The sequence below is a fragment of the Plecotus auritus genome (genome assembly GCF_963455305.1).
Source record: "Plecotus auritus genome assembly, chromosome: 3".
NCBI classification, from domain to species: domain Eukaryota; kingdom Metazoa; phylum Chordata; class Mammalia; order Chiroptera; family Vespertilionidae; genus Plecotus; species Plecotus auritus.
This window is the reverse complement of record NC_137772.1, coordinates 93,807,535-93,832,691: the sequence shown is the minus strand read 5'-3', so window position 1 is coordinate 93,832,691 and position 25,157 is coordinate 93,807,535. Positions and strand designations below refer to the sequence as shown.

General features: G+C 40.3%; 1 protein-coding gene across 1 annotated transcript in view; it reads left to right on the top strand.

Moving 5' to 3' along the window:
- KPNA3 (karyopherin subunit alpha 3) overlaps positions 1 to 25,157 on the top strand; it is a 101,710-nt gene that overhangs the window by 37,241 nt on the left and 39,312 nt on the right. Inside the window, exon 2 of the mRNA XM_080661293.1 lies at positions 21,177 to 21,221. Coding sequence (XP_080517419.1) covers positions 21,177 to 21,221 — 45 coding nt within the window. The remainder of the gene's footprint in view (positions 1 to 21,176; positions 21,222 to 25,157) is intronic.

Genomic DNA, 25,157 nt, shown 5'->3' with positions numbered 1-25,157 from the left:
GGGTCCAGGACTTATCTCTTCCCAGTGTGAAACAGATTATTACTCTCATACTTTATACTTTTATTTTCATATATTTACCTGTATCACTCCCCCCTAAGGTTTAACCTCCTGGCTCCACTCTCTCCACCCCCTTATTACTTATGTAAGTTCAACAATGCCTCAAAAAGTATTTTTTCTGTTATAGTTGATATCCAGTTTAAATGAAACATATGACTTCTCAAAGCATGGGCAGGGTCTTTCAGAAGTGACATATACATTTTTGTAATTAAGAATGATGTATGTTTATAATGTAAGGACTAAAAATGAGCAATCTGAACTAGCAAGCAAAATAGAGACAGACTCAGAGAGCAGGCAAACAGCTTTGGTGGGAGGGTGTTGGGGGATTGGAGTGATTGAGCAAAAAAGAAAAAAAAAGAGAGAAAGAACTTATGGGCATGCATAAGTGTGGTGATTGTGGGGGAGGGTGAAGGTGGAAGAAGGTATAGAGGGGAATAAATGGTTGTGGGGGGGGAATCTATATATATAAAAGCCTAAGCGACCATTTCACCATTCAATTGGTAGCTATGACGTGCACTGACCACCAGGGGGCATATGCTCAACACACAGGCATGGAAACATGGAACAGACTGATGAATCTCAGAGGGAAGGGAGTAAGGGGAAGGGCAGGAAGAAATTAACCAAAGACCTTATATGCATACTAGAGGCCCAGTGCACAGACTTGTGCACTGGTGGGGTCCCTCAGCCTGACCTGCGGGGATCAGGCCGAAACTGGCAGTCCAACATCCCTTGAGGGTCCCAGATTGTGAGAAGGCTCAGGCCAGGCCGAGGGAGCCCACCAGTGCATGAATCCGTGCACCAGGCCTCTAGTAAATTACATAAAGAAAAAAAATACAAGGACTAAAAAACAACAAAACAGCAGAATGTCATTATTACATTTCTCTCCCCACCACACACAAACCCACTCTAACAATAGCTCCTTTAAAACTATCAAAGTATCTAGTCATTATTCAAATGTCCAATTATCTCAAATGTTGTATAGTTTTAACAGTTTGTTTGGATCAGTATCCAAATAAAGGTCTATACCCTAAATGTGATTGATTGATATGACTGTAAAGTCTCCTTTTTAATCTATAATCTTTTAATCTCACCATCACTTTTTCCATTCATTTTATTTTGTCTCTTATAGCATCTTTTAACAATGTTTATCTTTCTGTATTTCCTGTAAACTCATAGTTGAATCTGGAATTTTTATCAGATTTAGATTATTTTGGGCAGAGGGGACAAGAGTGCATCATGCGCGATAGTTTTCTTTTGCATCAGGAGATACATCGTGTCTGTCTCTTTCTGAAGTGTTGACAACATCATGTTGAGGAACGTTGCTAAATCTACTATTCACTAGAGGTGTAAAATAGTAATACTTTGGATTATTTCTTCTTTATTAGCTGGAATACTATTTTTTTTAATATGTTTTATTGATTTTTTTTACAGAGAGGAAGGGAGAGGGATAGAGAGTTAGAAACATCGATGAGAGTGAAACATCGATCAGCTGCCTCCTGCACAGCCCCCCTGGGGATATGCCCATAACCAAGGTACATGCCCTTGACCAGAATCAAACCTGGGACCCTTTAGTCCACAGGCCGACGCTCTATCCACTGAGCCAAACCAGTTAGGGCTGGAATACTATTTTAAAGAGAAAGTTTCTCTCGTTTTTTAATTGGTTAGGCTACCCCCATGATACAATTTGTTTAGGTACCAGTAAAGGCAAAATGATTGCTTGATTCTCCATTTATCAGTTTTCAGAACAGTGATGTGGTTTATTAGCACCTTCCAGTGATGACCAGTTAATTTTTTTTCATATTCTGAATTCACTAATTGAACCATATATGTGTTTAAGTTCATTGTAGTTATTTTTATTGTTACTCTAATTATACCGTCCTTGCCCAATTGTAGCCCCTTCAAGATGGCTCCCGGATCTGGGAATTTTTTAAGAAGAGGTATTCTATATAATAAAGAGGGGATATGCAAATTGACCATCACTCTGCCACAAAGATGGCGGCACCCACAGCAGAGGCCAAGTTCCCATAACGAGCCTTAATGAGCAATCAGCAGGGACCTGAGGCTGCGCCCTTCCCGCCCCCAGCTTAACAGGGGACTTCAGGCCGCGTCCTTCACCCGGCAAGGCTTAATGGGGGACCTCAGGCTGCACCCCCTGCCCCGGTGCCAGGCCGGGGGACCTCAGGCTGCGCCTCCTCCTGGTGGGGCTTGACGGGGACCTCAGGCCGCACCCCCTGCCCAACAGGGCTTGATGGGGTACCTAAGGCTGCGTCCCCCGCCTGGTGGGGCTTGACAAGGGTGGGACCAGCCAGGTCTGGATCTAACGCAATGGGGTGGGGCCAGCCGGGTCTGGGTCTCGTGCGATTTTTAATCACACATGGGTGGGCAGGGACTTGACTCTGGGTCCCGTGGTGCACCCCAGACTCTGACAGGAGGAAGATTTTCATGTACATTTTACTAATTTTCTTTCATCTTTGACACTTCTATTATAGAGAAAGGGCAAATAGCAATATTAAAATATTTTCTCTAATTAATCCCCTTTTAATGTGCACAAATTTCGTGTGTGCACCAGGCCACTAGTTATACATATAATTGATATTTCTAAGTCAAATTCAAGACTATAGGTTTTATTAAACCTCTTCTTTCATATATCTATATCTCCATTGTTGTAAGGTTTTCTCTGAAATCAGGAATGATAGAATTAGAATATATTATTACTCATTACCTTTATTCCAGATACACAAACAACAATCTCAGAATAACAATCTCTATACCACAACCAGTAGTTGGATTCTGAACACAGTTTAGAGTTTTCTTTGTACTTCTCTTGTCTTTTTTTTTTTTTTTTTTAATATATTTTGTTGCTTTTTTTACCAAGAGTAAGGGAGAGGAATAGAGTTAGAAACATCAATGAGCTGCCTCCTGCACACCTCCTACTGGGGATGTGCCCGCAACCAAGGTACATGCCCTTGACCGGAATCGAACCTGGGACCTTTCAGTCCACAGGCTGATGCTCTATCCACTGAGCCAAACCGGTTAGGGTAGTGGTCGGCAAACTGCGACTCGCAAGCCACATGCGGCTCGTGAGCTGCGGTTTGCCACTCTGTTGACTAATGAGTTTGCTGACCACTGGGTTAGGGCAATTCTCTTGTCTTTAGGGTTAAATACGATAGGTAGTGAAATTACTGTGTTGAAAGTTACATGGGATAGTGTTACTCTGCCACCAACTGGATATACATTTAGATTCATAAATTTTTTATTTTATTTTAGAGATTGCTTTTCTTTTAAAGTTTAATTTGGTCATATATGTATTATACTAGAGGCCCAATGCATGGAATTCGTGCAAGGAGCTCGGCCCGCGCAGCCGCGGCCCTCACAGCCCCTGCTTAGTTCAGAAGGTCGTCCAGAAGAACGTCCGGCTGTCTGGTCTAATTAGCATATTACACTTTTATTATTATAGATATTATTCATTTTCATACAGTTCTAAAGCCAGTTACAGTGTCCAAAGCTCTTCACCCTATTTCCTCCCTATTCATGTATATTTATGTGTAAAATAGTTCTATGTGATTTTTTTTTTTTTTTTTTTTTTTTTTTTTTAGTTTGGTATTTTGTAAAGTTATATTTGTTACAGTGGTTAGCTTTATTTAGTACCCTCTCTTTTAATTATTATCTATTGATTCCCTACTATGTGCATTATTGAAATTGGTTGTGACCTCTTCTTCCCCGCATCCTTAGATTCTGGTGTGAAGTATATCCTTTAAAAAAAAATTGTCTTTACCCTGGCCAGTGTTTCTCTGTGGTTAGAGCATTTGTCCAGTCTGCACACTGAAGGGTCCCATGTTTGATTCCCAATTAAGGGCAAGAACCTGAGTTGCAGGTTCCATCCCCAACCAGTCAGGGCATGTGCAGGAGGCATGTGTCTTTCTCACATAGATGTTTCTCTCTCCTCTCCCTCCCTTCCACTGTCTCTAAAATCATTGGGAAAAATATCCTCAGATGGGGGTTAACAAAATAAATTAATTTAAAATTGGCCTTTATTTTACAATGTTGTAGAGTCACATGCAATTGTAAAATATAATACAGAGAGATCCTATTATGTTACTCATTTTCCCCCAGTAGTAACATCTAGAGCAGCCATGGGCAAACTACGGCCCGCGGGCCGGATCCAGCCCATTCGGCTGTTCTATCCGGCCCGTGGAGCCGAAAGAGCAGAGGGTTCTCTTGCTCTCCCGTCCGCTCCTTTACTTTGAATTTATGTTAGTTCACACAAACACTCCATCCATGCTTTTGTTCCGGCCCTCCGGTCCAGTTTAAGAACCCATTGTGGCCCTCGAGTCAAAAAGTTTGCCCACCCCTGATCTAGAGCCACTATAGTAAAATGTTGATATTTATACAGTCAACATATAAAACATTTGTCACCACAAGGATCTTTTATGTTGTCATTTTGTAGCCATACTCACTTCCTCCACCCTTACCCATCCTTAACCTCTGGCAACCACTAATCGCTATTTCTATAATTTTGTTATTTCAAAAATCTATAGTAATAAAAGTATAATATACTAATTAGACAGACAGCTGAAGGATCTTCCGGACGTCCTTCCAGACGAAGCCATGGCAGTGGAGGCCGAAGCAGAGTCGTTAGGAGCAATCAGGCAGGCTGGCAAGTAGTTAGGGGTGATCAGGCAGGCGGGCGGGCAGTTAGGGAAGATGAGGCAGGCAGGCAGAGGTGTTTAGGAGCAATCAGGCAGGCGGGCGAGTGGTTAGGGGTGATCAGGCAGGCAGGGAGGCCAGCGGTCCCAGATTACGAGAGGGATATCCAACACCATACATAATTTTACAATATTATTGCCTGTATTGCCTATGCTGTACTTTATATATTTTTTGGATGTTAGCTCCTTAGTAGAGGTATCATTTGAAATTACCTTCTCTCATTTGGTTGATTGCCTTCTTGTTTTATTAATGGTTTCTTTTCCTGTGCAGAAGCTTTTTAGTTTGACGTAGTCCCATTCATTTATACTTCACTAACATTTAGGGCCAAGTTCAAAGAAAACCTCTGTTGAGACCAAGGTCCATAGTTTAGTGCCTATGTTTTATTCTATGTATTTTATTGTTTCAGTTCTTATATTTCTTTAATCCAAATTGAGTTCATTTTTGTGTATGGTGTCAGCTTAGCAGTCTAGTTTTATTCTATTTTTATTTTTTTATTTTTCTAAAGTTTTACATATGTCTTCTTTTTCCCCAGTTACCCCCCAGCCATTCCCATCCCAGGAAAGCCCCCACCGCCCCAGTGTCTGTGTCCATTGGTTATGCTAATATGCATGCATACAAGTCCTTTGGTTGCTCTCTAACCCCCCCCCCTCCCCTACCATTTGTCTCTGGATCTATTCTTTTTTTTTTTTTCCATTGGGATTTTGTATTTTATTAGAGGAAGAGTTTTTTGTTGTTGTTTTAATTTTTTTTATTAAGGTATTATATGTGTACATATTTTAACATTGCCCCCCCCACCCCACTCCCATACATGCCCTCACCCCCCAATGTTTTGCATCCGTTGGTTACTCTTATATGCATGCATATAAGTCCTTCAGTTGATCTCTTATTTCCCCCTCTGGATCTATTCTTATTCATCCAGTTATGTTGATCATTATATCACAGATATGAGTGAGATCATGTGATATTTATCGTTCTCCTACTGGCTTATTTCGCTTAGCATAATGCTGTTGCAAATGTTAAAAGTTCCTTCTTTTTTTAGCAGTATAGTATTCAGTTTTTTAATCCACTCATCTGCTGATAGGCATTTAGGCTGTTTCCAAATCTTAGCTGTGGTAAATTGTGCTGCTATGAACATAGGGGTGCATATATCCTTTGTGATTAGTGTTTCCGGTTTCTTGGGATATATTCCTAGAAGTGGGATTACTGAGTCAAATGGGGAGTTCCACTTTTACCTTTTTGAGGAAACTCCATACTGTTCTCCATAGTGGCTGCACCAGTCTGCATTCCCACCAGCAGTGCACAAGGGTTCCTTTTTTTCCACATCCTCGCCAGCACTTGTCGTTTGTCGATTTGTTGATGATAGCCATTCTGACAGGTGTGAGATGGTACCTCATTGTTGTTTTGGTTTGCATCTCTCTGATGATTAGTGACTTTGGGCATGTTTTCATGTCTCTTGGCCTTCTATATGTCCTCTTTCGAAAGTGTCTATTTAGATCTTTGCCCATTTTTTTGATTGGATCATTTATCTTCCTTTTGTTAAGTTGTATGAGTTCTCTGTAAATTTTGGAGATTAAATCTTACCGGAAATATCATTGGCAAATATGTTCTCCCATGCAGTGGGCTTTCTTGTTGTTTTGTTGGTGGTTTCTTTTGCTGTGCATAAGCTTTTTATTTTGATGTAGTTCCATTTGTTAATTTTCTCCTTAGTCTCCATAGCCCTAGTAGCTGTGTCTGTAAAGATATTGCTACGACATATGTCTGCTATTTTGCTGACTATGTAGTCTCGTAGGATTTTTATGGTTTCCTGTCTTACATTCAAGTCCTTTAGCCATTTTGAGTTTGTTTTTGTGAATGGTGTAAGTTAGTGATCTAGTTTCATTTTTTTGCATGTATCTGACCAAATTTCCCAGCACCATTTATTGAAAAAACTGTCTTGACTCCATTGTATGCTCTTGCCTCCTTTGTCAAATATTAATTGAGCATAATGGCTTGGGTCTATTTCTGGGTTCTCTGTTCTGTTCCATTGCTCTATATGTCTGTTCTTGTGCCAGTACCATGCACTTTTTAGAACCGTGGCTTAGTAATGTAGCTTCATATCTGGTATTGTGATCCCTCCAACTTTGGTCTTTTTTCTCAGGATTGCTGTGGCTATTCGGGGTCTTTTTTTATTCCAGATGAAGTTTTGGAGCGTTTGTTCTAGTCTTTGAAATATGCCATTGGTATTTTAATGGCGATTGCATTGAATCTGTAGATTGCTTTGGGTAGTATGGACATTTTAATGATGTTGATTCTACTAATCCATGAACATGGTATGTTCTTCCATTTGTTTATACCTTCTTTTATTTCTTTTTTCAATGTCCTGTAGTTTTCTGAGTACAGGTCTTTTACGTCCTTAGTTAAGTTTATTCCTAAGTATCTTAATTTTTTTGACACAATGGTAAATGGGATTGTTGTGTGTGTTTTTTCGCTTCTTTGTGAGTTCATTATTGGTGTATAAAAAGGCCATAGATTTCTGGGTGTTTTGTATCTTGCTACATTGCCAAATTCATTTATTAGGTCTAATAGTTTTTTGATGGAGTCTTTAAGGTTTTCTGTGTACATTATCATGTCATCTGTGAATAAGGACAGTTTTACTTCTCCTTTTCCAATTTCGATGCCTTTTATTTCTTCATCTTGTCTAATCGCTATGGCTAGCACTTCCAGTACTATATCGAACAGGAGTGGTGAAAGTGGGCATCCGTGTCTTGTTCCTGTTCTTAGGGGAAATGAGTTTAGTTTTTGCCCATTGAGTATGATGTTGGCTATAGGTTTGTCACATAAGGCTTTTATTATGTTGACGTATGGTTCCTCTATTCCCGTTTTGCTGAGAGATTTTATCAAGAAAGGGTGTTGGATTTTGTCAAATGCTTTTTCTGTATCGATTGATATGATTCTGTGATTTTTTGTCTCTCAGTTTGTTTATGTGTTATATCACATTCATTGATTTACGAATAGTGTACTATCCTTTCATCCCCGGAATAAATCCCACTTGGTCATGTTGTATGATCTTTCTAATGTAATGCTTAATCCGATTTGCTAGAATTTTGTTGAGGATTTAAGCATCTGTGTTCATCAAGGATATTGGCCTGTAGTTCTCGTTTTTTTGTGGTGTCTTTATCTGGTTGTGGGATTAAGGTAATGCTGGCTTCATAGAAAGAGCTTGGAAGTCTGCCTTCCTTTTGAATTTTTTGGAATAATCTGAGGAGGATAGGTTTTATTTCTTCTTTGAATGCTTGGTAGAACTCCCCTGTAAAGCCATCCGGACCAGGGCTTTGTTTGCTGGAAGATTTTTGATTGCTGTTTCAATTTCTTTGGTAGTTGTTGGACTTACTCAAGTTTTTTGATTCTTCTTGATTGAATTTTGGGAGCTTGTTTTTCTCTAAGAATATGTCTGTTTCATCTAGGTTGTCCATTTTGTTGGAATAGAGTTGTACATAGTATTTTTTCATAATCTTTTGTATTTCTGTGGCATCGGTTGTTACTTTAGCACTTTCATTTCTGATTTTGTTTATTTGGGTCCTCTCTCTCTGCTTCTTGGTGAGCCTGACTAGAGGTTCCTCAATCTTGTTTATCCTTTCAAAGAACCAGCTCTTGGTTTTGTTGATCTTGTGTATTATTTTTTTGGTCTCTATGTCGTTTATCTCTACTCTGATCTTTATTATTTCCTTCCTTCTGCTTACACTGGGCTTTTCTTGTTGCTCTCTTTATAACTCTGTGAGTTGTAGGGTTATATAATTCATTACCATTGTTTCTTGTTTTTTAGATAGATCTGTAGAGCTATTAACTTCCTTCTCAAGACTGTTTTCACTGTGTACCATAGATTTTGGATTGTTGTGATTTCATTGTCATTTGATGGCCTGATGCTTTTTATTTCTTCTTTGATCTCTTTGGTAACCCAATCATTGTGTAATAGCATGCTATTCAGCCTCCAGGTGTTTGTTTTTATTGTTTCTGTTATAGTTGATTTCTAGTTTTATGCCATTGTGATTTGAGAAGATGCTTGATATGATTTCTATCTTCTTGAATTTGAAGAGACTTTGCCTGTGTCCCAATATGTGGTCTATCTTTGACAATGACCCATGTGCAGTTAAGAAGAATGTATATTCTGTGCCTTTTAGGTGGAATGTTCTGAAGATGTCAATTCCATCTGATCTAGTGATTCATTTAGGATTGATGTTTCTTAGTATGACTGTATTGCTGTCAGTCTCTCCCTTGATATCGTCCAGAAGTTTTTTTATGTATTTGGGCGCTCTTGTATTGGGTGCATATATGTTTACCAGAGTTATATCTTCTTGTTGAATTTCTCTCTAGTATTATGAAATGTCCTTTCTTATCTCTTGTTATGTCCTTCACTTTGAGATCTAATTTGTCAGATAATAAATATTGCTACCCCAGGTTTTTTTTGTTTTTTTTCTTTTCCATTCGCAAGAAAAACCCATTTTCCATCCCTTCACCATCAGTCTGAGTCCTTTGTTCTAAGGTGGGTATCCTGTCAACAGCAGATATATGGGTCATGTTTTCCTATCCACTCAGCTACCCTATGTCTTTTGATTGGGGCATTTAATCCATTTACATTTAAAGTTATTATTGATAGTTACTTGTTTGTCGCCATTTTTATTCTTTTTGCCTGTATTACTTCTTCGCTTCCTACTTCTTTTTTTTACAGCAGACCCTTAGCATTTCTTGCATTTCTGGTTTGGTGGTAATGAACTCCCTTAGTCCTTTTTTGTCTGTGAAGCTCCTGATTTCACCCTCAGTTTTGATTGATAGCCTTGCTTGGTACAGTATTCTTGGGTTCAGACTCTTGGTTTGCATGACTTAGTATATTTCATTCCATTCCCTTCTGGCCTGATGTGTTTCTGTTGAGAAATCAGTCACTAGTCTGATGGGAGATCCTTTGTAGGCAACATTCTGTCTCTCTCTGGCAGCCTTTAAGATTCTTACTTTGTCATTGTTGTTTGTCAATCCTAATATGTAAAAAGCCAGGGGCCGTCATGACCAAAACAGCCAGACGGACAACCAAACAGCAGGCTGTCTTGGGTGACCAGGCCAGCAGGGGGATTAGTGAGGGATGACCAAATGACTGAACAGCAGGCTGTGTGGGGCACCCAGGCCGGCAGGGGGTTAGTGAGGGATGACCAAACAATTGAACAGCAGGCTGCGTGGGGCGACCAGGCTGGCCGAAGGGCAGTTGGGTGACCAGGATTGGGGGGGGGGGGGGCAGTGAGGGGCAACCACGCCGCCAGGGGGGACAGTAAGGGATGACCAGGCTTGTGGGGTGGGGGGGCTAGTGGATGCGACCAAGCCAGCTCAGGGGCAGTTGAGGGCGACCAGGCCTGCAGGGGTTCAGTAAGTGCAGCAGAGGGGGGCAGTTGGGGGCGACCAGGCTGGCAGAGGGGGCCAGTTGAAGGCTACCACGATGGCAGTAAGGGGCAACCAGGCTGGCAGGGGGTGCATTTAGTGGTGACCAGGCCACCGGGGGGGGGCAGTTGGGGGTGACCAGACCAGCAGGCAGAGGCAGTTAGGTGTGATCAGGCTGGCAGGGGGGACAGTTAGAGGTGATCAGGCAGGCAGGCAGGTGAGCAGTTAGGAGCCAGCAGTCCCGGATTGTGAGAGGGATGTCCGACTTCCGGTTTAGGCCCAATCCCTGAGATTGGGCTTAAACCAGCAGTCAGACATCCCCCGAGGGGTCCCGGATTGGAGAGGGTGCAGGCTGGGCTGAAAGGATTGCCCGCCCCCCACCCCTTGTTCCCTAATTTCATGCACCAGGCCTCTTTTAATTATAATGTGTCTTGGTGTCAGTCTTTTGGGGTTCATCTTCTTTGGGACTCTGTGAGCTTCCTGGACTTGTGTGAGTATTTTCTTCCCAATATCAGGGAAGTTTTCTGTTATTATTTATTCAAACAGGTTTTCTATTCCTTGCTCAGTTTCCTCTCCTTCTGGCACCCCTATTATGCGAATGTTTTTTCATTTTGTATTGTCCCAAAATTCTCTTAGGCTCTCCTGTTTTTTTAAGTTTCTTTTTTTCTAGATGCTATTCTGCTTGGGTATTTTTTCCTACCTTGTCTTCTACCTCACTGGTGCAGTTCTCCGCTTCTTCTAGTCTACTGTTGATGCTTTCTATAGAGTTTTTTATTGCAGCGATGTCATTTTTCATCTCTTGGTTCTTCTTCATTTCCTCTTGGTTCTTACACATATTGTTGAATTTGTCTTCCATTCTTTTCAGTGACCTTATGACCGTTGCTCTGAATTCTTTCTCTGTCATACAGCTTGCCTCCATTTCATTTACTTCCTTTTCTGGTGATTCCTCCTTTTCTTTCATATGTGGGCTGTTTCTTTGTCTCCCCATGATCGCTCATCTCAGAGTTTCTGGTTATGTAGCGCTCTCTCTCCTATGTTGACTTTCTCCAGGCAATATCTGACCTTTCCGTCTGTGGATTGCCCCACCAGCTGTGTCCAATTCGCCAGTTCCAGGTGGGTGCTGTTTGACCCAGCTCTTCCTTCTATCTGCTCTGTGAGAAGGCACAGGGCCTGTCCACGTTTTCTGCACTGCTTTCTTTTCCCCTGAGCAGACCTCCCAGGTGCCCATGGTTGGGGCGGCTGGTGTTCTGGCGAACGTGGGTTTGCAGCTGAGGCAACTGGTCCCTGGGCATTGTGATTGTACTATCCCGGGCGGTATCCAAGGTTTCCCCGGTTGAAGGTAAGGCTGGGGTTCCGATCACTTAGTTTTATTCTTTCGCAGCACTATTTATTAAAGAGGCTTTCTTTTCTCCTTTGTTTTTGCTTCAAAAATTACTTGTCTATATACATGTGGGTTTATTTCTGGGCTCTCAATTCTGTTCCTTTGGTCTGTGTGTCTTTTTCTGCCAGTAGCATACTGTTTTGATTATTGTATTTTTTGTAGAATAATTTGAAGTCAGGGAGTGTAATAACTCTGGTTTTGTTCTTTTTTTTGTCTGGATTGTTGTGGCTATTTGGAATCTTTTGTGATTCTATACAAACCTGGTACTATTTTGTTCTATTTCTTTCAAAAATGCCATTGAGTTTTTATGGGGATTGCACTATCTGTATATTGCTTTAGGTAACATGGCCATTTTAACTTTCTTGATTCTTCCAGTCCATGAATATCTTTCCATTTCTTGTATTTTCACTTTTTTCAATAATGTCCTGTTACTTTCAATGTATAGATTCTTCACTTCCTTTTTTGATTTCTAGGATTTTATCCTTTCTGTTGCAATTGCATATGGCATTGTTTTCTTCATTTCTCTGTCTGATATTTCATAGTTAATATACAGGAAGGAATACAACATTTTTGTGCATTGATTTTTGTATCATGCAACTTTACTATCTATAATAATAAAAGTGTTATGTGCTAATTAGACCATACATCCTTCTGGACGAGACCAGGGCTGTGAGGGAAGCCTGGGTCCTGGGTGCCTGCCAGCAGCCAGAGGAAAGCCTGGGTCCCGGGTGCCTTCCAGCGGCCAGAGGGAAGCCCGGGTCCCGGGGGTCAGAGGGAAGCTGGTGCTGGCAGCCAGGGGAAGGAAAGCCTACTCTTGCACAAATTTCGTGCATCAGGCCTCTAGTATTTGTATATTGTTTCTAATAGTCTTTTCGTGGAGTCTTCAGAGTTTTCTATATATAGAATCATGCCATCTGCAAGTGTGACAGTTTTACTTCTTTATTCCCAATTTAGGTACCTTTTATTTATTTCTCTTTCCAGGCTGTTTTGGCTAGGACTTAACAGTACTGTGTGGATAAACAGTGGTGAGTGTGGTTATCTTTGTCTTGTTCCTGATCTTAGAGAGGAAAAGCTTTTAGCTTTTCACTATAAAGTATGATATTGACTGTGGATTTGTCATATGTAGCCTTTACTATAATGAGGTACTTCCCTTCTATATCCGTTTTATTGAGTGTTTTAGTTATACTAAACGGATGTTATGACTTGTCATATGCTTTTTCTGCATCTATTGATATTGTCATATGATTTTTATCTTTTATTTTGTTAATGTGGTATATAGCATCAGTTGATTTGCATGTGTTCAGCCATCTTTGCATCCCTGAAATAAACCCCATTTGATTGTGATGTATTATATTTTCCCATCTATTGATATTATCATGATTTTTATCTTTTATTTTGTTAATGTGGTATAATGCATCGGTTGATTTGCATGTGTTCAGCCATCCTTGCATCCCTGAAATAAACCCCACTTGATTGTGATGTATTATATTTTTAATGTATTTTATTTGACTAGAGGCCCGGTGCATAAAATTTGTGCATTGGGGGTGGTGTCCCTCAGCCCAGCCTGCACTCTCTCCTATCTGGGACATCCCTCTTACAATCCGGGACCGCTGGCTCCTAACCACTTGCCTGCCTGCCTGCCTGATTGCCCCTAACCTCCTCTGCTGGCCTGATCGCCGCCTAACCGCTCCCCTGCCAGCCTGATGCCCCTCAACTTCCCTGCCCTGCCAGCCTGATGGCCCCCAACTTCCCTGGCCTGATGGCCCCAACTGCCCTCCCCTGCCATCCTGATGGCCCCCAACTGCCCTCCCCTGCTGGCCTGCTCTGCCTCGGCCCCCACCACCGTGACTTTGTCCGGAAGGAAGTCGGACGTCCGGAAGATGGCTGGTCACTCGGTCTAATTAGCATATTACCCTTTTATTAGTATAGATTTGATGGTTCTTTGTTTAGGATTTTTGCATCTATGCTCATCAGAGACATTGGTCTGTAATTTTTTTTTTTTTTTTGGTCTGTAATTTTTTTTGCATGTTTGTGTTGTCCTTGCCAAGTGTTGGTATTCCCTTTTCTTCAATTTCTTGGAAGACTTTGAGGATAGGTATTGAATTGTCTTTGAATGTTTGGCAGAATTCACTAGTGTAGCCATCTGGACTTGAACTTTTCTTTGTGGGGAGGCTTTTGATGACTGTTTCAATTTTCTTACTGTTGATCCATCTATTTAGGTTTACCAGTTCTTCCTGGTTCAGTATAGGAATGTTATATACTTTTAAGAATTTGTTCATTTCTTCCGAGTAATCAAATTTGGTGGCATACAGTCTTTCATAGTTCTTGTATAATCAATCCTTCTTATTTCTGTGGTATCTTTTGTAACTTCTCTTTCATTTCTAATTTTATTTATTTGAGTCTTTTCTCCTTTTTCCTTAGTGATCTAGTCAGAAGTTTTTCAGTTTCATTTATCTTTTTTAAAAAAGCACCAGCTCTTTTTTCATTAATTTTTTTCTGTTATTTTTTGTTTTGTTTTCTATTTTGTTGAATTCTGCTCTATTTTTTATTTTAATCCTCACCCAAGAATATGTTTTTGTTTGTTTGATTTTAGAGAGAGAGGGAGGAGAGAGAAATATCAATGTGAGAGAAGCATTGATCAGTTGCCTCCCGTTCGTGCCCTGCCACAACCTAGGTATGTGCTCTGACCAGGAATCGAACTTGCAACCTTTTAGTGTATGAGACAATGCTCCAACCAACTCAGCCACCTGGCCAGGGAAGTTCTGCTCTAATTTTTATTATTTCCATAACTTTGGGCTTCATTTGTTTTTCTAGTTCTTTAAGATGAAGTGTTCGATTGTTTATTTGAGATTTTTCTTGTTTCTGAGGTAGGTCTTGTAAATTTTCCTCTTAGTACCACTTTTTCTGCATCTCCCAAATTTTGATGTTATATTGTCATTCTCATTTTTCTCTATGTAGATTTTAACCTCTTCTGTTAATTTCTTCTTTGACCCAGTAGGTGTTCAGTAGCATGTTGTTTAATCTCCACATATTTGTGGTTTTTCCAGCTTTCTTTTTGTAGTTGATCTCTAGTTTCAAACCATTGTAGGTAGAGAATATATTTAGTATGATTTCAATTTTCTTAAATTTATTGAGACTAGTTTTGTGCCCCTCATATGGTCTATCTTGAGAATGTTCCATGTAAGCTAGAGAAGAATGTATAGTCTGTTGTTTTGGGATGGAAAGCTCTGTAAATATTATGTCCATTTGATCTAATGTGTCATTTAAGGCCATTTTCATCTATTGCTGTCAGTGGGGTATTTAGGTTCCCTATTATAATTGTATTTTTGTCAGTTTTCCCTTTTGAGTTCTGTTAGTAATTGCTTGATAATTTTGATGCTTTCGGGTTGGGTGTGTATAAATTAATAAGTGCTATGTCTTCTTAATGTATTGTCCTCTTTATCATTGTAAAATATTCATCTTTCTCTTTTGTTTTCGTTTTTATCCTGAACTCTATTTTGTCTGATATAAGTATAGCCACACCGGCTTTTTTCTGGGTGCCATTTGCTTGGAGTATTATCTTCTACCCCCTCACTTTGAGTCTTTGTCTTTGTAGCTGAGATGGGTCTCTTGAAGGCAACATGTAGTTGGGTCTGGTTTTTTAATCCATCCCACTATTCTGTGTCTTTTAATTGGTGAGTTCAGTCTATTTACATTTAGGGTGATTATTGATATATGAGGACTTCCTATAGCCATTTTATATTTTGTTTTCTGGTTATTCTCTGTCTTCATTGTTTCTTTTCTCTTGTGTTTCTTTCTGCTATTTTAGTTTGATAGTAGTCTATGATTTTCCCTTTTTATGTTACCTGTCTCAGTTCTAGATTTATTTTTTTTTTTTTGGCATGGTTACCATTAGTTTTATGCAAAAAAAAAAAAGTTGTCATAGGAACAATAATTCTTTTTCTTCTGGTTGAATCTTATCTCCATCTACCTGTGCAAGTTCAGTCTTTTTGTTCCCTCCCATTTTATGTTTCTGTTGTCACATTATCCCTTTTAATGCTGTGCATTCATTTTCCAATTGCAGAAGATAATAGTGTGGTTTTTTTAAGTATCTTTAACCTTTATGTTTAAGTATTTAATAACCTAGTCTGAAAAAGAGTTGCAGTTTCCTACTTCTCTTTGTCATCTTACAGTTTTGTACCCTTTTGTCTTTTTGTTTCAGTTAAAAACATTTCTTGTTATATAGGTCTTGTGGTACATTCCTCATCTTTCGTTTGTCTGGAAAAGCCTTTATTTCCCCTTCGTGTCTAAAGTATAACTTTGATGGGTATATTTTTATTGGCTGGTGATTTCTATCTTTCAATATTTTGAATACTAGAGGCCTGATGCACAAAATTCGTGCGAGAGTAGGCCTTCCTTCCCCTGGCTTCAGGCACCCAGGCTTCCCTCGCAGCCCCGGCTTCGTTCAGAAGGTTATCTGGAAGGATGTCCTATCTAATTAGCATATTACACTTTTATTATTATAGATAGCCCTTCTAAACTCTACTGATTCATGATTTTGAGCTCTCCTGTCCTCAAGCCCTTTAGTTGCCCTATTACTTTTGTCCGTCTGCTTCCATCTTCATACATGCTGATACCATGTGAGTCTATAGTTGGTGATTTAACCAGGCCCTGCTTATATTTGAGAATTTTGGGGGGTACTTTGTCAACCAGTCTTACAGATTTTGTCCATAGGGTTCTGGTTTGGCTGTCCTGGTGACTTTGGAAGGGGTGAATCCAAGAGATTAAAAATTATATTGAGAGACAACGGGGATTTGCATTTTAAAAAGAACACTCTGACTGCATTGTGGGAAATTGATTCAGTGCATAGAAGGAGATAGGTTCGGAGGCTATGGCAGTTATTCAGGTGAGATGATGGTGGCCTTAGTCTAGGACAGTGGCAGTGGATCTAGAAAGTTTGAATCCTATTTTGGTGACTAGTTGCATGTCAAAGAATGAGAGTGTGAGTAGAATTGGATGATGTCCCAGGATTGGGATTTTGAAACTGTTAGCATGGTTATACTGTTTCCTAATATTGGGAATACTTGTGGAAGAGTAAGTGGTTTGGGGTGAGAATTTCTTCCAGGTGCTCCCCAGCCCCAGGACTAGGGAGAGTTGTCCTGTTAGGAGCCATAGGAGGAATCCTTTCTTCCAGGCTCACTTTACACGTTCCTGCTGCACATCTCTTGGACTAGACTGGCCAAGAAGCCCACTCCATTTCTAGACAGATCCTTTGTATCTTTACTCATGGCATTCTTCTGTCTGATAGTCTTGTGTAATGTCAGCCCTCTCCATGCCTCAATTGCTTCCTTCCAGTCTACACTGCAAGCTCCCATGGAAGCAGAGGTCACCATTCCAAAGCGTCCTGGCAGTGTCTCACACACAGTAGTGCTCAATAAATTGATTGACAATTACCCCTCCTACGCTGGTAGAAGCAGAGTTGACCCTGCCGCCCTTTACATTGGCTCCTTCACTCCCCATTTACCCTCCCACTGCAAGAAGGTAATTGTTCAAGAGAGCTGGTGAGCCAACCCTTCCAAGTCTGCTGCCCCGCCCAGACAGACTCCTTAATCAGTTTGTCCACAACTGCATGAGTGCAGACTGGCATACTTTTACTTCAAAATACAGGTAGTAAATATTTTAGGCTTCGGTAACCAAGAAACAAAAATAAGGTATTATATAGATACTTAATATCATGTATAATGTAATCACTTAAAAATATAAAAACCATTCCTGGCAGATCCTACAAAAACTGCCTGTCAGATTTGGCCCACAAGCTGCAGTTTTCTGACCACTGTCATAGACTCATCTGCTTGTCTCCTAGTTGCAGGCATATTGCCTGTTGAATTTTAGATGAATTCAATAAATTTTTGTTGAGTGAATGCATATTGTACTTACAGATCTGGAGCTCAGGTGAGAGGGCTGAACTAAAGATAGGTATTTGGGAGTGGTCATCAAACAATAATTGAAGACATGGGAGTAGATGAGATTAGTTGGGAAGAATGTAAGGCAGGAAAGGGCCTAAGATGCAACCTTTTGCTATGATTCAGAGAACAGAGTAAATCATGACTCAAAAATACTTGCTGCTAACAGACCTAAGCCATTTGGCCATTTACACTCATATGGTTTACATTTACCTTCATTTTGGATGAATAGGATACCTTTAACTATTAGAGATAAATGAGGATAATAGATGTTTTTCCTTAGAATTTTTATTACCAATGAGTTATAATAAAACAAGCCATAGACAAAATTCTGCTACTTATACAAACATATTAGCAAGCAGTCACAAAACACCATGCAGCTTGTTCTATGAGTTTAGCCCTTTTAGACTCTAGACTACTACCTTGTTTTAAAACTTCAACCATAAGCAGATACCACAAAGATCTGACTAGGATTAGGTGACAGAATCCTCCAAGAAGGGGTGGGACACACTATCAAAGGGAGACCTAGACTCAAACACTACTCTGAAATAGACTGCAAATAGGTAAGATTCAAGGCACCTGTACAATATTCCTAGCCAGTCCATATATCTTGAACCATTCTATTCAGCAATAAGAGAGTATCAACATATCTTATACTAATTAACAAACTAGTGTCTAAATTCAGATTTTGATATGCAAAGCACTTACTAACTGGGAGCTAACTGCTGATATAGATGCTTAAAATGCTAACAACCTCTGAAGTGTGGATTCCCATTTTTAGGGTACTTTAAAAGTTAACTCAACTCTATCCATGCTGAAGGGTTTTTGTTGTTGTTTATCCTCTCCCGAGGATATTTTTCCATTGAGAATGGAAGGGAGAGGGAGAGACACAGAGAGAAGAACATCGATGTGAGAGATACATATCGATTGGTTGCCTCCTGCACGTGCCCCAACCCAGGCCGGGGACTGAGCCTGTAACCAAGGTACATGTCCCTGACTGGAATTGAACCTGAGAGAGACCCTTCAGACTATGGGCCAACACTCTAACCACTGAGCCGAACCAGCTAGAGCTTTGCTGAAGTATTTGAATGTGAATTACAGTATAGCAATAATTTGGTCATATTTTGGAAAGGATATGCCACCTGAATCTTTTTGTTGTTGTTATGTACCATCTTGTAACAATTCATAAATAATTAAATGTAGTAGTTATCCCAGTGAACATGTTTTTTCTTCTCAGTTCTAGTAACAGTTGGATTAGCTATTCATATAGCAAATATTAACAATGGTGCAGTTCTAATCTTTAAGTGAATAAAGACAGTTTACAGAGTTATCAAGTTATACTTCATTAATATTGGTATTTGAAGATTGCTCAACATTTATTACCATTTTATATGATGAATTGACACAGAAAATATTCTGTACTAATAGTATTGAAGTCAAAACACAAAAATATAGTAAATATAAAATTAGATTCAAAGCTCTTTCTACTGTTGAATCCTATTAATGATAATAGTTTTATCAATGCAGCATTCCATCACATTAAATGAATGCTACTAATTTGAATTTTGTTTGGCAGGGTTTTGTTTGTTTTTGTTTTGTTTTTAACCCTTACATGAGGAAATGTTTTCATTGATTTTAGAGAGAGGGAGGGAGGGGGAGGGACAGAAAGAAACATCAATTGGTCGCTGCCCTGACTGGGGCTCGAACCCACAACCTGGGCATGTGCCAATTGAACCCATCACCTTTTGGTGTACTGGACATTGCTCCAACCAACTAAACCACACTGGCCAGGGTTGTTTGGCAGTTTTATTTACATTTGATATATGTCTATATTTAAGTGTAAGTTTATATCTAGAGTAATATTTCAACATAATTTGGTTTCCATGGGATTTTTTTTTCCCTAAAAGGGGATTAATTTATTACTGCAGTGTAATAAAACTTTACAGAGATACCATAACAAAAGAATCTATACTAATCTATAGTAATAAAAGCATAATATGCTAATTAGACTGGACGTCCTTTTGGATGAAGCTGGAGCTGCAGCCGTGGGATGGAGGCAGCCACTACGGCTGTGAGGGATGGATCCAGGCAGCCGGACCACGGCTGTGAAGGACTTCTCTTGCACGAATTTCATCCACCGACAATATGCGGCCCACAGCCCAGCCCAGCCCGGCAACTGTGGCTGTGGGTGCTGGGTAGTGATGTCACATAGCAACACCTATCTTCCTCTCCCTAGCGATGACTAGCCTCCTTGCAGTTTCTTCAGCCCAGGAACACTACTTGCTTTATAGCCCGGTGCAAACATTTCACACTTTAACCAAATGTCTGCGAAGCATTTTCCCGTGCCTCATCTCATTTGATCCTCACAGAAGTCCTGGAGTAGGTAGATAGGAGACTGGCTGGAATCCTGTTTTCTTTTCATTAGCCAGAAAACGGAGATTTAGAAAGCTTAGAAACTTGACCTGACTGAAAAGAAGTAAGAAATGGTGTACCTTGAGAATGACCACGTTTTCTCACTGTGCAGGATATAGTCAAACACTGCTGCAGTTAAATATTTTACCCTTTGTTCTCCCTGTGTGATCTACAATAATAATCTGCTTTGTGTTGACATTTACTGCTGTGTTGCTGACAATTACCTGAAAGAGAAGTTGGGATACTTCACTGGGCTGGAAAAAGTTTAGCTAAATCAGAAAGCAGGTCTAATTAAGCAAGTTTACCTATATATATAAAGCTCTCGCTGGCGCCAGTCACACGTGTGTGTTTTTATCTGTCATGGTCGATCGTGAATTTGATTGACACTTCTATTATAGAGAAAGGGCGAATAGCAATATTAAAATATTTCTTTTAATTTCCTTTCAATATGCACAAATCCGTGCACTGGGCCACTAGTTCATTATATCAGTACATCAAGGGAAGAGGGGATACCTAATCATTTCAATAATTTCTGATAAGATGTGCCTGGTAAAGACTGTTAGAGAGTTAGAAGGATACTTTTTACCTTTTGATACAAACTATCTTCCCAAACTTATTTTCATTTTCATGTGGTTTTAAGGCCATGACAGTGAGTTGTTTTCTATTTAAAAACATGAATTGTTTGAGATAGACTTCATTGGTTGCAAACATCAAAAACCAGTCCTACTGACTTAAGCAAAACCATAATTTATTGGGAAAATATGGGGTAGTTTATAATTATGAATAGGCACACCAGATAACTAGAAATAGAGCAAGTCCAGGACATAGGCATCATTATGCCTGGTCCATTGCTGCTATTTTTTCCTTCCCACTTATCTCAAGGTTCAGAGTTATGGGGAATAGAGTTCTGTTCATGTGTTTGAGTCTCATGCCCTACTTAACTTAGTAGAGATTCATTAATAGGCAGTTCCATCAAGACGACACAAGGGAGAGTATTCAGTTCTCTATAGTAAGCCTGGGTGCAGTTAGGAAAGGGGAATGGAAAGGCAGCCAAGCCTCACCTCCTCACTCCCCATAAAATTAACCAGTAGATATCCAGTAACATAGACAGTTTTGGCTTTTAACCTCCTTTAGTTTATTATTTAAAGTCTAAAACTGATCAATTCTTAAGAATAAATTACCTCAAAAATTTTTTAAAATTTTAAATGCCTAAGACCTTAATTTATATACTAACAGTATCAATATTTAGATACTTAATGTAATCTTTTTCTTTTTAGACAATGCGAAGACACAGAAATGAAGTGACAGTTGAACTACGAAAGGTAAGGATGATTTACATGTAATAAGAATATTTTTTCTGATGTTAAAATTCTGTATAACTTGAATAATGAAAATAATATGGCAAGTTAGTGATCATTTCTAAGACCACATAGCATAAATACACCATTTTTTATAAAATTTGAAAAGTAGCTGGGGGAGAATCAAGATGGCAGCATAGGTAAACACCAATACTTGCTGCCTCCCACAGCCACATTAAAATTACAAGTAAAGCCAAAACCAGTTTGGCTCAGTGGAAGAGCGTCAGCCTGCGGACTGAAAGGTCCCAGGTTCGATTCCGGTCAAGGGCATGTAACTTGGTTGCGGGCACATCCCCAGTAGGAAGTGTGCAAGAGGCAGCTGATCGATGTTTCTCTCTCATCGATGTTTCTGACTATCTATCACTCTTCCTTCCTCTCTGTAAAAAATCAATAAAATATATTAAAAAAAATTACAGTAATTTATTTATTTACTATATTCTAGTAAAATATAGAACAACCATTTCTGAATGAAAATCCTACAACTAGAGAAGTAAAGAAAGTATATCGAGATTGGTAGGAGGGACGGAGGCCCAGAACGGGCTGGCCTGACACCCAGGTGTGACATTTTTTTCTTATCTTGGCTGCAGAGGACTCCTATGAGAAGCAGGGGTACCAGACCCCCAGCTCAGGACATCCCTATAACTTTGGGCTGTAAAAACCAGCAGGTGACAAGGAAGCCTCTAGAGACCCAGAAGTTTCTCTTAAAGGGCTGACACACAAACTTACACGGTCCCACTTCCTCTGAGCTCCAGCACCGGGTAGTGGCTTATGGGGAGGAACTGGATTGTCTGGCATCAGGGCAAGAACTCAGGGGTGGCTTTCTCCCAGACAGGGTTTATTGTTCCTGTGCTGGAATCTCCCCCATTGCAGTGCTGACTGGCAGCCATATCTGAATTTTCCTCAGTGTAGCCCACACTATTCACTCCACCCTGGTGATTCCCTGAGAACCCGACCCATCCAATTTGCAGCAGCTTTTCCATATGAATGGTCTGCCCTGGTTCAGGCTTCAGATTTTTCTAAAATCTCTCTAACAAGCAGCAGCTGGCATCAGCATGCCCCAAACCTATCAATAAGAGGCTGAAGGCTCAGCACTAGCACCAGCCTGTCTTGCTTCACCGCTGGGCCTCATCTGGGCACTTCCAAACCCAATACAATAGCAGCCATCTGCAGATCTCTTTGTCACTCCTGCCGGACGGCCCCAAGCAGTGGCTGACTTTGCACCTCCCGGGAATCCCCAGAGCCAGTGCACCTGGTGAACAGCTTAAGACCCTATCAGATACATAGGGGTGTCTCCTGCACAGCAGCTCTTCTATTGTAGATGCAGCTGGTCCTCACAGTCAATTGGCCTGGAGGTCAACTCCTCCCAGTGACACCAACAGCAGTCAAGTCTCAACTACAACAAGACAGTGCACACAGCCTACACAGGGGTGCACCTAGAGGGCCCAGTTCAGGTGACTGGGAGGCTGAGCCATTGGGCCCTACAGGACACCTACTACACAGGCTACTTTACCAATTCCAGGAGACATAACAGCTCTACCTAATACATAGAAACAATCACAGGGAAGCAACCAAAATGCAGAGACAAAGAAACATGTCACAAATGAAAGAAATGGAAGCAAGCAAACTACTGGGTACAGAGTCAAAACAATGGTTATAAGGTTGCTCAAGGATCTTAATGAGAGCTTCACAGGACTTAGTGAGACTCACAGGAATATTAGAATTTCAAAGACATGAAAAAGGACCAGTCAGAAATTAAGCATATACTAACTGAAATAAAGAATAATTTACAGGAATTCAATAGTAGATGATTCCGAAAATCAAATCAATGATTTGGAATATGAGATGCAAAAAAACCCCAAAAACAAACAAAACAAAAAAATCAGAAGGTCAAAAAGAAAAAAGAATCCAAAAATATGAAGATAGCTACAGGGGAGTCAATTGGCGGGGGGACGGGGAGGACGGACATATGTTTAAACAAAAAACGTAAAAATATGAAGATAGTGTAAGGAGCCTCTGGGACAACTTCAAGTATACCAGCATTTGCATTATGGGGGTGCCAGAAAGAGAAAAGAGAGAGAGCAAGATATTGAAAACCTATTTGAGGAAATAATGGCAGGAAATTTCCGCTATGTAGTGAAAGAAATAGATTAACAAGTCCAGGAAGCGCAGAGTCCCAAACAAGAGGAACCCAAAGAGGCCCACACCAAGATACATCATAATTAAAATGTCAAAGATTAAAGACAAAGAGAGACTCTTAAAAGCAGCCAGAGAATAGCAGTTAGTTACCTACAAGGGAGCACCAATACGACTGTTGGCTGATTTCTCAACAGAAACTATGTAGGCCTGAAGGGAATGGCAAGAAATAATCAGTCATGTAAAGCAAGGACCTAAAACCAAAATTGCTCTACCCAACAAAGCTATCATTTTGAATGAAGGTCAGTTAAAGGGCTTCACAGACAAGAAAAAGCTAAAGGAATTCATCACCAAATAAGTATTAAATGAAATGTTGAAGGGTATTCTTGAAGAAAAAGGGGAAGGAAGAAGAAATAAAAAATATGAACAATAAAAATGGCAATAAATACATATCAGCAATTGAATCTAAAAAATCAAAATAACTGAACAAGAAATCTAATGAACAAAATAAACTGATGAGTAAAATAGAGGCATGGAACAGACTGACGAATCTCAGAGGGAATTGGTGAGGGGGTTGCAGGAAGAGATTAACCAAAGATCTTATATGTACACTAGAGGCCCGATGCACGAAGATTCGTGCAAGAATAGGCCTTCCTTCCCCTGGCTGCTGGCACCACCTTTGCTCTGGCCCGGAGCCGCCTTTCCACCTCTGCTCCAGCCCGGAGCTGCCTTCCGCCTCTCGCCTTGTCGCAACAATTTGCATATTCCCTCCTTATTGGCTGTGGGTGCCACCATCTTTTGTCACAGAGTAACAGTCAATTTGCATATTCCATCTTTATTAGATAGGATATGTATTACTCTGGACACAGACAATAGGGTGGTGAAGGCTGGAGTGGGATGGGAACTGCGTGTAGGGGAGTAATAGGAAGGAAAAAGGGGGACATCTGTAATACTCTCAACAATAAACATTTTTTTTTTTTTAATAAAAAAGATAAAGAAAAGTATCTGCTAATTCCAGTGTTCTTTCAATTACTTAACTTCTTCATGGATACTTATAAATTAACAACAGTGTTTGGGCAGTCATATTTTTAACATTTTTCATATCCTTGGGTCATTTGTACCAGAGATGTGAACTAAGCCTTAGCCTACCTAATACAGTGAGTAAGGTGAGCTCCTTGCCAATCTTAACATTTTGGTCTTAGCTCTTCTTTTCCTTTGTAACTTTTTATTAACATATAGCATACATACAAAAAAAGTTAACACATCTTAAGTGTACAGCTTGATGAATTTCACAAAGTGAACACATCTGTGTAACCAGCTCCTGAATCAAGAACATTACCTGTATCCTAAGGCCCCTTATGGATTACTACTTTCCCCCAAAGACCATTATCTTGGTTTGTTACTCTATGAATTATTTTGCATATTTTGAATTTTATCCTTTATAATAAAAGCCTAATATGCTAAGTGTCCGAATGTTCGTTCAACCGTTTGACCAGTCGCTATGATGTGCACTGACCACCAGGGGGCAGATGCTCTGACTGGTAGGTTAGCTTGCTGCTGGGGTCCGGTGAGATGGGCTGGACACACCCTGCAGCCCTCCCGCGGTCCCTCCCCGGCCCCGATCATACACCAGTGGGGTCCCTCAGCCTGGCCTGCACCCTCTTGCAATCTGGGACCCCTCAGGGGATGTCAGAGAGCTGGTTTTGACCTGATCCCCACAGGCCAGGCTTATATTTGTTATTTGTTCTTCCCTCTATGACTGTACTG